The 14,173-nt window shown below is 45.8% G+C and overlaps 1 protein-coding gene across 1 annotated transcript; it reads right to left on the bottom strand.

The window, feature by feature from the left end:
• Positions 1–3,023: 3,023 nt before the first annotated feature.
• RHO (rhodopsin) lies at positions 3,024–11,943 on the bottom strand. Its single transcript, XM_007059947.3, has 5 exons — positions 11,183–11,943; positions 9,470–9,638; positions 9,148–9,313; positions 7,363–7,602; positions 3,024–6,230 (listed from the first exon to the last, which is right to left on the bottom strand). Exons 1-5 carry the CDS (start codon positions 11,745–11,747, stop codon positions 6,108–6,110), a joined length of 1,263 nt encoding a protein of 420 aa, XP_007060009.2. The 5' UTR covers positions 11,748–11,943; the 3' UTR covers positions 3,024–6,107.
• Positions 11,944–14,173: the final 2,230 nt, after the last annotated feature.

Below are 14,173 nucleotides of genomic sequence, written 5' to 3'. Positions count from 1 at the left end.
ACCATTTCCTACCACTAACGTCGGCAGACATGCAAGGCCCTGGGCACCTCACAGGAGGCACTCAGCCCCACACAGGATTAGTCCTCACATGACCTTGCTAGCCTCATGTTCATGCATTTTGGCAGGCTATGTGCTCCAGGACCCTGGATTGGAACAGCAAGGGATGCTGGAGGTCAGGGCAGAGGTATACTGGCAGGACTGCGAGAGAAACCTTTACTGGGCAGGCCTCGTCTTTAACTGGCTCAAGCTAGCGCTGTTCAGCCCCTCGTTTTCATAAGCACTAACTTCACTCATCAGTTTTTAAAGGAAAAACAAAGAGGTTCCGTAAGTCAAAGAGGGGAGAAAAAAAGAGTCTTTGTTCACTAGTGATGGATGGAGCAAATGATTCTTCCAAGCTAGCATTGCAGATGTTCTTAAAGAAGCCAGGGTCTGCTCCCTAGAGGACTTACCTGCTGTACAGTGAGCAGAACTATCACTTCATCCCTCACTTGGGTCTTTCTGCTGAAATTAAAGAATAAGCTCTGCTCGTCCACAATAAGAAAGTCAGATGTTAATATCTGAGCTGTTCTGGTGCCTACAACGTTTTGCTCTAGTTCTCTTCCACTGGGTGTTACTAGCTCTCTTCCCTCTGCCTGAGCTGATTCTGCAGCAGAATGATGGGGGAATTGTGCTGTAGGAGGTACTTACTGTCTTGTCAATGAGATATAAAACTGATAATTGGTGGTCACTAAAGAACCCCTGGTGGGTTGTTTTTTTTTAAAGATTCTGGGCTTTAATTCCAGTGTCCTGGCCAAATTCAAACTGGGTCATTACATTCTCCCTACACATATTCCCCTCCCCTTCACCCCAGTTTCTGTGCTTCTTCACTTCCTGGTTTAAATTGTTGTGCAGTGTTGCTGTTAGCTGTTAAATAGACTCAGTGTTTCACACTAGAGATGGCTGCATTTCTGGGATCAATAAAAATATTCTTACATAATCCTTTGGGAGTTTTTACAGGAATGGTTATAAGGCTTTAGTGAAGTTTTGGAATAGCCTTCCAAGGGAAGCAGTGGGGGCAAAAGATCTATCTGGCTTTAAGATTAAACTCGATAAGTTTATGGAGGAGATGGTATGATGGGATAACATGGTTTTGGTAATTAAATATTCATGGTAAATAGGTCCAATGGCCTGTGATGGGATATTAGGTGGGGTGGGATCCGAGTTACCCAGGAAAGAATTTTCTGTCGTATCTGGCTGATGAATCTTGCCCATATGCTCAGGGTTTAGCTGATCGCCATATTTGGGGTCGGGAAGGAATTTTCTTCCAGGGCAGATTGGAAGAGGTCCTGGAGGTTTTTCGCCTTCCTCTGTAGCATGGGGCACGGGTCACTTGCTGGAGGATTCTCTGCTCCTTGAAGTCTTTAAACTACGATTTGAGGACTTCAATAGCACAGATATAGGTGTGAGGTTTTTTGCAGGAATGGTGGGTGAAATTCTGTGGCCTGCGTTGTGCAGGAGGTCAGACTAGATGATCATAATGGTCCCTTCTGACCTAAATATCTATGAATCTATAGCACCTAAGAACTTGCAAAAATCTGTCCGGAAATATCTTATTTTTAAAGTCTGCAAAGAATTAGTAAAAGCGGAAATCAATTGAGCTGATGTAATCAAAAGTAATTGAGTTAGATCCTGGCCTTCGCTCCAGCAGCCAGAAACCAGCAGGGTGACCATCTTCAACCAGCATCACGGTAGTATTTGAGCTCACATATCAAAACTGCAATTGAACATTGCTAAGCGGCAGCCATTTGCATTTGATTGCTCAACGGGATAAAGCCTGAAGCCCTCTCTCTGGAAGGAAGGTGTAACAACTGCAAGATTAATGCCAGGGCCTACTTACTACTGCCTGCTATGCAAGCATGCTCATTTTACTGTGACCCCTTGGCTCCTGCCTGCCTCACCCAGTCACAAGCCTAGGTTATGACCTAGCACTGGGAATGTGTGACCTTTCCATGTGTGCATGTCAGCCACCATCTTGGCTAACACAGCAGAGCATAACGAAAAGGAGTACTTGTGGCACCTTAGAGACTAACCAATTTATTTGAGCATAAGCTTTCGTGAGCTACAGCATCCGATGAAGTGAGCTGTAGCTCACGAAAGCTTATGCTCAAATAAATTGGTTAGTCTCTAAGGTGCCACAAGTACTCCTTTTCTTTTTGCGAATACAGACTAACACGGCTGCTACTCTGAAACAGCAGAGCATGACGAGGGGAATCTCCAGAACCAAAGCAATGAGCTACAGCTTGAGCTTAAAGAGCCAAGATGCTCTGTTGGTGGAGCTGCAACATAGTTATAGCCTCTGCAGTTTGGTCACAGAGGAGGACCCGGCAGCCTCACTAACCAGTGGGTTGTGTGTGTACAGCCCCTAGTGCAATGGAATACCACTAGAGAAACTACAAATAATAATAACAAAACCTCTATGCTGCACCCATCACCATAGTGTCAGAGTGGCTTACAAGTCCTGGCGTAACAAAAGAGCAATGTCTCTCTCTTCCTCCCGCCTTCATCTGGAAGAGTTAATTCTTTTGTTCTGAATGGATTAGAGTCATTATTTTCTATTCCAGGACAGCAGCATTCAATCAAGTCCAATGGAAGTTTTTGTCTGGGCAGGAATTATGTGACTATATCAGGATTTGATGGAGGCCCTTTCACGGCACAGCCTCTCGCCCACGCGCTCTCCACGGTCATTCGGCGCGCTGTGTGATCGTGCTCAGGACCACGGTCAGTGGTGGGAAGGTGTGGACAGAGTTAGTGCCTCTCGTGCAGGTCACTGGGTTTGAAAAGGGAAAGCATTTCAAGAGAATGCTCAACCACTTCTCCCAGCTGGGATTTCAGCATGAATAGTGCTTTGTTCTCAAAACCCTGGATTCACCACAGCTCCCAGTATAGACAGAGGCATTTCAATAAATCAAAGATGCCCCTAAAGGAGGCATTAGATAGCTGAGGTGCTGGTACCATCTCCCCTTTAGGTCACTGAGCACTTTAAACCTTTCACATTTGGTTGCCGATTCAAACCTGTGCTAGGGCAGGAATTACCATCTGATGGCTGGTGGAGGCCTGTATGAAAAAAAGGTGATGGGCTGAGTCCACATCACAAAATCACGCCCATCACAACTGGAAGTGACATCAACAGAGACTCCTGTAATTGCATGAACTATGGTGACTGAATTACTCTTTTACCCCTTCCAGCCGTCCGTCCAGGCCAGTGCCAGGGCACATATATAGAGCAGGCTAGGGGAAGGCTACACTGCTGTGACCCAGGTGGTTCTGTGGCTAAACATGGCGGTGAGTTGGCTACCTGATGCTGTTGTTAACTTCACTCTGATTGGAGGAATAAACAATTTACCTGAGAATTAGGGCCATATCATCTCTGTATTTGCTAGCGCGTCAAAAATATTTGTCTCAATATGAGCAAAAGAAACTAAACTCTCCAGTTAACGTTGGAGCAGAACCACTTAATGAAATCAGAAAAGCAGAGTCATGACAGAAGAAGGTGTGCTTAGAGCTGGCTGGGAAATTATTAATTAAATGTTTTTTTCATCCAAAAAATGCTGATTCATCAAAGCCAAAACTTCCCTCAGGAAAGAGTCAGCTCAGATAACGTTTTCAATTCAAAAAATGTTTTGAAAAAAAGAAGTTTCCAAGTTGTTGGAAACTCCTGGTTCAACATTTTTGAAACAAAAATTTCCAGTTTCCTGGTTTGAAAATGGCTTTTTGTTTCCACATTCAAGCTAATTAAAGCTAAAAAAAAACTTGTAACAAATTTTAAATAGTCAAAATAGAAACAAAATGCTTTGAAATTATCAAATGAAATATTTCAATTGACCCAACACTGAATTTTTCTTCAATTTTTGGTTCATGAAAATGTTCAAGAGTTTGACCTTTTGGGGCTAGGAAAATTGTTCGAAATCTCAAAAAGGTTCATGGGCCAGGGAAACTATTTCTCCTCCAGCTCTAGATGTGATGTGTTTAATCAGACACAAAAACAGCTCAGAGTAACCACCTCTGCTCCCTTGGATATATCAGCAGCCCCATGACTCTGTCAAAACTGCAAGGTTTATTGTCAGCCATCCTAAGCTCTTCCATTATTCCTGTAGAGGAAAGTATAACTGGACAACTAAAAAAAACAAACAAAAAAACCCTTCCTTTTCTTTCCTACCAAAAAAAATATTTCAGATTCTGAGCATATGAATGAGCCTTCAACCTAACAACTGAATGATCATGAACCTTTGATCTTCAGATTTCACTGAATATGTAGAAGCATCAATTAAAAATAAATAACGAGAGACTTGTACTTGCAAATTGCTCTTTATTAAAGGTTTAACTTGCATAGTTTCTATAGACCTTCTCTATCAGATCTTGCAAAGCTGCATAGAATTAGAAATCGGAGAAGATATACTATACAAGAATAGTTTCAAATGTTGATAACAGAAGGGCAAGAAAAACATCTTATTTGTATAACTGAGCTAAAAATAAAAATAAAGAACATTGGTACAATTGCATTATGCCATCTTTTAGCGCTTTAAACATATGTTGAAATCTCTGGGCCATATGCTCCCCTGGCTTGCTTGCTATGAACTGAAGAAAAGCGTAGCAATTTGCCACCAATCAATCCTCAAAAAGCACAAGCCTTGGCCAAAACCTCTTACTTGGTGTGACGCCAAATCAAATTACAGCTGAAAATTGGTAGGTGAACCACAGGAGAACCATAAAGAGCTCATACTATAGGGGTGTGGTCTATGGACATGTAGGAGGAGTCAGGGAGAAGCCAAATGACTATATATGTTACCATGGAAATATAATGTCACATGCTACGGAAAAGACACTGCAAATCAGCTGTTGCTTACGGTTCAAATCCTATTCCTTGTGTACCGCATAGCTAACTGGTTGTGTGCAGGGGAGTTTGTGTGTGCAGCAGGGGAAAGACCAGAATCCTCCCGAAGATTATTCTAGAGATGCTACTAATGGTTAAATCTTACCACACTGTAACCCCTTAAATGTCACTGGCACTAGGGTTGCTACCTTTCTAACTGCTGGTAACCAGACCCTCGAGGCCCTGCCCCCTTCTCCACTTCTTCCCCAGCCCCTTCTCCACCTCTTCCCCCCCAAACCCCTGCTCCTGCTCTGCCTGTTCTCCCCAAAGCCCCGCCCCTGTCGTTCGCTCCTCCCCCCACCACTTGCTGGATCGTCTCCACCTCCCTCTTCTCCCCCACCCCTCATCTCCCCCAGCTGGGCTCCCTCTGCTCTAAGGCTGGGACGGGAGCTGCAGCAACCTGACAAGGAGCCTCCTGGAGGTAGGAGATGGCCCCAGCTGAGCAGGAGCTGGTGTGGGTTAATGACCAGGTGCCTTCCCCTGCCTTGCGGTAACCAGATTTGTGGTGTCTGGTCAGTACATCTGACCAGACACTGCCTGGTCCCCTTTTTGACTGGACTTTCCAGTCAAAAACTGGGCACCTGGCAATTCTACATGGCACTCGGTCACAGAAGCCAAAAATCAGTTTGTCCGGGTAAAAACCCAGAGAGGTGGCAACCCTAGCCAGTGCTCACTAGGTTTCATGCACCCCCACTGATCCCAGCTTTGTAACACGGGTATACCTCATCCCCCGCTAGATTGCTGTATCTTGGCTCTTTACGATGGGCTTTCCTAACCATGGCCCCTGTGGTTCTCATCCAGAACAGATGCCATGGTAGGGATGAATCCACAAGGCTGCAGCCTCACTCATCTTTTCCATTCTGTGAAAGGAGAACATTCGCCCCTCTGTATGAAGCTAAGGATCATGACCCAGATACTCGGTCAGTGTAAATGGGGATAATGCTATACAAGTCAATGGGTATACACACATTTACACCAGCTGAGGAGCTAGCCCTTTGTATTTAATTTAAAAAAATATGTACAAACTTGTTCAAATGATTTCTATTATCAGAACTGAAAAGTCCATTCTGCTGGGTTAACTGTGAATCACATGCAGGCGGTGGTGATGGTGGACACGACTACATGCATGCAAATGGGACTTGCGCATCCTTGCTGACAAGGCATGCCAGCTCTGAGATCAGCAGCTTCCATGAGGAATCTATGCAGGAGAAACCTGGCTGGTGGAGACTGAGGAAGTCTCTGTCCTGGTGCCAGCAGAAGCGTCGTCGTCACCGAGCAGGTTCTTTCCACAGCAAATGGTGGTGATCATGCAGTTACGGAACTAGAAAAGAAAACAATGGCGGCAGAGGTAACCAGCCGATGCAGGCAGTGTGACAACTGTCAGCCAACCCTACGCATTGTGAATACCCTTACATTAAATGCATCAGTAATGCACCTGGAGGGATTTTTGACTAAAGCAATGAGGGGGGAAATTCAAGGAACTGTGGCTAATGAAGATGCTCCTGGATTAGACCAGTTCAGGTCTATTGATATGTCCTTGTAAAAGTCTGCACACCTTGGGAACAATCTAACTCCCACTGAAGTCAGTGGAAAGAGTCATTGCCAGTGGGACTTGCATTGGATCCCTTAGCTGAACAATCCTGTTGAAGTGAATGGGGCTTCTCATCTGAGTGAGGCAAGCATGAGTTGATCCTTGAAAGATCACAATTTGTTAACAGCTCAATATTCGATTAAAATAATAAAAAAATGCTAAAAAAAAAAAAGGGTAACCAAAGCTCATGTTTTGCAGTATGAGATGAAACCAAAGCTTGCACCAAAGCTCATGTTTTGCAGTATGAGATGATCACACCAGGGATCTGGAAGGAATTTCTGCTCCTGATATAGCATTGCACAGATGGCCAAGTGCATTTTGGGGAGGCTTTTTGTGGACTAAGTTGCCCTAAAGTACCAGGTGCTGCTCATTATTGGAGGTAGAATAGTAGACTTGCTAGACCAATGATTTATTCGCTCTGCCAAATTTATGGGCTTAACCTTTCCCACTTCCTAGAGCTAGCTACAGCTTCTATTCAGGATTACCTTAACCTTACTGAGTATTCTTATTATTGGCTCTGTTAGACTAGTGCATATCTACTGAATCAAAATGGTTGCACCATTGTAACTGAGAGCAGAATACAGTCCTAGATATTTAACTAAATTAGTGCACTGATCATTTCAAATAGACAGTCCTGATGACTTCCAGTTGCGTTCAGTAGATTTATGTAATACTAAAGGATAGCAACACAATGATTAAACGTCCCTTTTTATGACAGAACCAAAATTGCCTTGAAAAAGCTCCATTTGTGCCACATTGAGCAAAAAAGAGCTTTAAAAATACGATCTAAGTGCTATAACTCTCTGTAAGCTATTAAGAAATTAAATACAATAAAGAAGAAGACCAGAGATTTGCCACTTACTTGTTTGTTCATTACAATGTAAATCACTGGGTTGTAGATAGCAGAGCTCTTGGCAAAGAAAGCTGGGATGGTCATGAAGACAGGGCCAAAGTCAGATCCCTGGTGGGTGAAAATGTAGAAAGCAACGCTGGCATAGGGGACCCAGCAAATCAGGAACGCAATAACCATGATGATGACCATGCGAGTAACTTCTCTCTCAGCTTTCTGAGTGGTGGCTGATTCCTGTTGCTGAGCTGCAGCCTAAAGAGATAAGACCACTGAAATGATGATGGTGCTGCAGGGAATAGATAGGGTACTCCTGAGGGAATTCTGCACTAAAAAAATAAAAATTCTACACACAATATTTTAAAATTCTGCATATTTTGTCAATAAATAAATGTGGAGGCTCCAGCATGGCAGTGGGGAGCACAGGCCACTGGCTGCATGGAGGTGGGAGATCACCCTGCAGCCCCTGTTGGGACAGGGACTTGGTGGCGAGGCTGCACCTGACCCTGACACAGTGCAGGGGCCGGGCCTGCCCCAGAAACCCCGGAGCCCTGTCCCTCCATGCCAGGTGCACCAAGATAGTAAGTGAGAGGGATAGAGTCTCACATGCATGCCCAGCCTTGGCCCCCAATCCCAGTGTGGGCAGGCAGGCTCAGCCCAGCAGGATCCAAGTGTGGAGGGGCTTAGTGTGGAGGGATCTAGGTGTGGGGTGAGAGGGTTCTGTGTGGGGCAATCTGGGTGCAGGCAGCCCAGGGGGGATCTGGATGCACAGAGGCTCGCTGTGGGGTTCTGGGTGCAAGGACAATGGAACTCTGCAGAGAGTTCCAGGTGAAAGTCGTTGGGGCTCAGCGGGGTGGGGGTCTGGTGTTGGGGGATGGAGCTTGGCAAGGGGGGTCTGGGTGTGGGGGTTCAGTGGGGCGGGGGGTCTGGATGCTGGAGGAATGGCGCTTGGTGGGGTGAAAGTCTGTGTCCAGCTGGTTGGGGCTCAGTGGAGTGGGGGGCTGGGTGCAGATGCAGGGTCCAGATGCAGGGGAGAATTTTGGGGGAGGGTCCAGATGCACAGGGAGCTGGGCAGACAGGGGAGCAGCTCCCTGTATAGTGACCCCTCCCCCAGCTTCTGAGGAGCCATGGGGGCAGGAAGCGGGTGGAGGGTCCAGAGCTTCGGCAGCTGGGGGAGGTTTGTGGGAATGGGTCTGACCCGGCCCCAGCCCTAGCCCCGGCTGCTCCTTGCAGGGGAAGAAGTAGGAAATTCTGTCCTTCCTCACCCCTAGCCCAGGTGGAACTAGCAGCTGAGTCCGGCACAGGGTAGGAGCCACCAGCAGGGGCATCCCCAGCCCTGCCCCCACCCCCCTGTGGTGATTTATCTCTCCGCCAGCTGCTCCAGGAGCCCGAAATGATGCACCCGTGCTGCTGGGGAGGGGCGTGTGACCGCTCTTACAGTTTCCATTTGCTTCCCCACCATTTTCTATGGGGAAGGAAAGAAATCTGCGGGGGACATGAATTCTGCACGTGTGCAGTGGTGCAGAATTCCCCCAGGAGTATCTGGGAGACATGCTGAAATTGACTGTCCAGGGAGTTTGTGAAGGGTTTAGGGGTGTGATGAGCTACAAACATCAAATTCACATCACCCTAGCTCCCCAGATATCAGGGCTGATTGGCTCTGGGGTTATGGTTCATTCCACTACAGGGATGGAGCCAGCTGCAGAGTTCAGCTCTGGATCTGAAATCTCCCAGTATTTGGGGTAGGGGAGAATCGGCTTCAGATGCAGGTTTCTGGTCATCTCTAACAGGTCTACTTACCTCTTTAACAGTGCAAACCAGGCGCCCATAGCAGAAGGAAATGATGATCAGTGGAATGAGGAAGTGAACCACAAACATGTAGATGACAAAAGATTCATTGTGGACCTCAGGTTTCAGAGTGTAATAATCAATTCCACATGAGCACTGCAAGCCCTCTGGGATGTACCTGCAGTTAAACCAATGAGATTAGTGTCTGCCCTTGAACTGGTGAATGAGGTTGCTTTACTTGGAATGCTGCTAGAGAAATATGTAAAACACCTCATTAACTGCTGCTAACACCACGCTAGCTGGGGCATCATTTCAGAAAATGTTCAGTCCATACCTAGACCATCCAAACAATGGAGGAGCAGAACAGGCCAGGGCCATGACCCAGGTGAAAATGATACCCATGAGGGCATGGGTCTCACTAAATCGGAAGTTGCTCATGGGCTTGCAGACCACCACATATCTTTCAATGGCCAAGACGACTAGGGACCACAGAGCTATTTCACCTGTAAAAGAGCGAGAAAGAGAGAGAGGCACATATAGACCGTTACCAACAACAGAAGAAAAAGAAAACACATAGCCATGTAAATGAGTCCTTTTTATTGATTCTAAGGCTAGAAGGGACCATTGTGATCATCTAATCTGACCTCCTGCATAGCATAGGCCATAGAACTTCTCCAAAATAATTCCTAGATCTGGGGACTGAGGTTGGATTAATTCTTATGTTATGATTTCCACTGAAGTCTCTAAATGGCAAAGAAATCCAGGTAAGGTTTCAAGGAATGTTAGTATCACAGATCTGAACTAAAATATAGTAAGGAACACACAAGTATCTTATTCTACTACTGATCATTGTACCCATCATTTTGCTAGTGTTTTGTGCCCTACTGCATCATCCTATCACATGGATGAGCCCAATCTCTCCTCTCCACATTTGTATCTCTACTTAAAAAATCCATGAGCCAGATTCCAAGAGGTAATGAGCACTGACAATTCCCACTGATTTCCACCCACGGCTCAGCACCTCTCAGATGAGGAGCTCTGTTAGTAAGGGCATTTAAAAGGTGACCTATAATGGAAGGGAAATTGGGCTTGTGCCCTTTTTGCCTTCTTTACAATGGATAAAGAAGGCTGGAAAGGTTGTTACAACAGCCATATTTCTTTTTCCTGCTTGTTTATTTTGTCATAAATGGAGTCTTGTCTACACATGAAGACTATATGGTAACTGGAGAACTGATAAAATGACCTCACAAGACAGATATCTGAAAACTGAACTGAACTGAGAGGGGAAGAGTTTTTTAGTCCCACAGTTTAGCCTAAAGCCTGATTGATATTGGAAGAAAGGATGACTTTGTTAAAGGCTAAATAACCCTGCCTCTTCAATGAGAGTTCACAACAGACATGATCTGAGATTCTCAGAAAGTCCTCAGGCAACACCAGGGAAAACCAGATTTGTTATTTCTAAGGTTAAAGGAACAAGACAAAAAGGATACAAACTGAACATTTTAAAATCTGTTGCAGGTCACTTGTCAATCCTACACTCTACATTTTTCAGGGTACTCACTAGCTGAGCTTCCCCCAAAGTGCTAAAAGAAGGCAGAAAATCATGGTGCTTTATTTCTTCTTCCCCATTTATTTCCTGCCTTGAAATACTACAACGTTAACTTAGTCCAAATTACAATGCAGTTTCTCTATTCCAGCTGCCTTTTAGGGTGCACACTGAGATGATCTGATTTATCTCTCTTTCCTAAAATCTTGAGGGAAACCCAAAAGGCGGAGATTTTAAAATTGCCTCTTGGTTATTTACACCAAATACCGCTCTTGAATGGAAGCCAGAAAACGCAAGAAGAAAGAGATAAAGACAGTGAATAACATGGAAGCAAACAGTTCTGAATGACATCAAGCATCTCAACATGAAATGGGAAGATTTGGAGAGAAGGGCAGTTGACAGGCAAGGATGGCAAATGTGGGTAGCCCAATGTATAGCAAAGCACAGGGTGGACTAAGGTTTAAGGTGAGCATTGGTTATTTACACATGTAGAAAACTTACCACCCAGTGTAGCAAAGAAGCCTTCAATGTTGCAGCCAGTTGTCCCAAAGACAAAATAACCATGCATTGAGGTGTACATGGTGGTGGTGAATCCTCCAAAGACCATGAAGAGGTTAGCAAAGGCCAGGTTCAAAAGGATGTAGTTGAGGGGTGTCCGGAGTTTCTTGTGTTGGATGGTGACATACAGAGTCAGGAAGTTGACAGGGAAGCCAAGAAGAATCAGCAGAAACATGTAAGCAGACAGTACAGAGAACTTCCACGGGTCAGCTAGGTAGTACTGAGGATACTCAAATGGATTCCGTACTATCCCTGTCTTGTTGGACATGGGCACATAGAAATTTGGCCCCTCTGTTCCATTCATGGTTGCAGTTCCAGAGGTATTTTTGGTCTTACAAGTAAGTTTTGCTTCCTTTGAGGCTCCCCTCTTGAAATTCACCTCCTTATTAACATTTGAGCAGAAGCTGGCTATGCTATTCTCAGCACTGCAGCCTTTATAAAGTGCCACCTTGGGTAAGCTTTCAACATCAGTGTCAGCATGATTAAGGCTTATGGTATTATTGATCATAATAATCCAAGCTAGGATTTCAACTGTTAATTGGCTTTCCCAGGAAGGTGTTATGGTGACACCTGTTTCTGGGTTGCAAAATGGTTACCAGAGAATATTGAACTTTTATGGCTAGATTCACAAAAGGACTTAGGCACTTAACTATCACTTCCATTGCCTAAATTTTAGCATGAGACCCCACTGGGATTCCCAAAACAATCAGCAGCCACCAAACCCTAAACTCACTTGGCACCTAAGTTTTTGCAATAAAAATTCCCTAGGCATCAATATTTTCACTTCTGGGCATAGGCACCACAGACCCATGCCAAGTGTCCCGACACCTAAGCCCCAGAGCCAGGAATGAATGAGGGGGAAATAGGCATTTCTCCACCTAACTCACCTGCAGGACTGGATCCAGTAAGCATGCTCTGAGCTCATCTATGGCTCAGTCCCTCTATAGGTGAGCTTACACAAGATGGCAGCAGAGGACGAGCCCCTTCATGACTTTTAGCCCACTGGAGGGTACTCACCTGGGTTGTGGGAGACCGCCAGTTTAAATCCCTCCACTTGAGGGGAAAGAAGGGATTTGAACTATAAGCTGCCATCTTGCAGGAGAGTGCGTTCGCCACGGGGCTATGGGCTATTTTGAGATGGAGATCTCTCAGTCTCCTGTCAAAGCTGTTCCACTGTGGATAAATAATTTTAAGATGTCATTGGAGGAGAGGGACTGGATCCTCAATCTCCTTTGTGCTAGCCAGAGGGCTACAGAGTCTTTCTCATGTTTGCATGCTCTCTCTCTGGCCCAATGGGCCTTTCATTATTTATCCAAAGTGGAATCGCTTCAACAGGAAGAGTGAGGGAATCCCCTCCCCCGCCATCTGACTATCCCATTACCCAGTGGTTCAAGCACTCATCTAAGAGATGGTGGATCAAAGTTAATCCCTTCGCCCACTCAAGTGAGGAGGGGGACAAACCAGGGGTGTCCCACATCCCAGTGAGTAAGGTTGCCATCTTTTCCCAGGACCACCCCTTTTTTGAGGTAGCTGTCCTGGGAAAGCTGTACAGGGTGCTCAGTACACACTGCCAGCTGTCCAGTTTTATAGGCTCAGGACCATCCTGGCGGTCTCAATCTCTTGTACCTCACAGGTGACAACCCTACAGGTGAGTAACCTAACCACTGGGCTAATAGTTATAAGGGTGGTGATCCTCCTCCTCCCAACCCTCTTCCCCTGGCATCTTGCTAAAATGGCCTAAGTGCGTAACCTCAAGAGGGGGTTGGCAGCTGAGAATCCCAACCAGGGGGAGTTTGGCTTTAGGTGCCTAGCATGGACGTCTAGGCTCGGTGTCTCCCATTGGCTAGCTTAAACAGGGACCCCCTAGTGTTTTTGTGGGTCCCATTCTGAGGTGCTGTTTCTCCCCATTCATAGAAAAAGGAGCCTAGATGCCAGCAATTTTGTAGCTGCCTCAGAGTGTGGTGGGGCAATGCTCAGCATCACCACACCTAAGTCCCTTTGTTAATCTATAACACACACAGAGATATCACGTACAGAATAGAGGGAAAACCAGACACCAGTATAACCTCTGCTTCCGGTCCCAGCTCTGCCTCGTGCTGGCTGCGTGGCCTTACGCAATTCACTGAGGTGCAAATTTTCAGAACTGATCACCAAGATCGGGTCTCTCCATTTTTGGGTACCCCATTTAGAGATGTAGGGCTGATCACCAGTAGCTTGCATTGACTTCCCCTGGATTGGTAGTTTTCAGCACTTCTGAAAGCTGGATTCAACATAGCTAAAGCAGGGCAGTCAGAAAATAGAGGTACCCAAATGATAGGTCATTTTCATGGGCAGTAGCTGCTCTGTCCCCCGTTGCCCCAGCTGTGTGATGGGGATCATAATATTTCTCTGCTTCCCAGGGGTGTTGTGACATTTAATTTATTAATGGCTGCAGAACACCTTGGGTTGCTTAGGTGGAAAGCACTAGAGAAAGCCGAAATATAATTATCAGCAGGGGTAGGTGTGTAGTATTTTCTATTGTAAGCATGTCCAGTACCCGCATTGTACTTTCTTGATGTGCTAGCACAGTGGAGGCAGGTTGCAGGGATGAGCTTTGAGCCCTTTTTCTCCTCCTCAAAGGAATGCATAACTATGATGTAAAAACCACATTACGTGTGGTGGGGTAGAGGCTGAATGACTCAGGGAACTGATAATGGGATATGCAGCCTCTGAACTCTAGGTTACCAATTGGAGCTTGGCCCAAGCCCTGTTATCATCTGAAAGCTGGTCTGTGGCCCATGTGAAATGAGGTGGCAGTCTCAGTACAGTTCCAGGCAGCCAGATAGCTGCTTCATAACTGGCATCCCAGCTGGAGTCTTGACAGCGGAGAGGCCAAGGACTGACTGAGCTAGTTGTTCTATGATGCCTACAACCTTTAGCCTACATCAGCCACAT

Source organism: Chelonia mydas, chromosome 7 (genome assembly GCF_015237465.2).
Source record: "Chelonia mydas isolate rCheMyd1 chromosome 7, rCheMyd1.pri.v2, whole genome shotgun sequence".
Lineage (NCBI taxonomy): Eukaryota > Metazoa > Chordata > Testudines > Cheloniidae > Chelonia > Chelonia mydas.
This window is presented reverse-complemented; position numbering and strand designations above follow the sequence as displayed.

Coding starts and splice junctions, on each gene's coding strand:
- RHO (XM_007059947.3), bottom strand. CDS start 11,747: ATGATCAATAATACCATAAGCCTTAATCATGCTGACACTGATGTTGAA. Junction 9,314..9,469: donor CCATTGTTTGGATGGTCTAG/GTATGGACTGAA, acceptor GTTTAACTGCAG/GTACATCCCAGAGGGCTTGC. Junction 6,231..7,362: donor ACATTGTAATGAACAAACAA/GTAAGTGGCAAA, acceptor TTTCTTTTCTAG/TTCCGTAACTGCATGATCAC.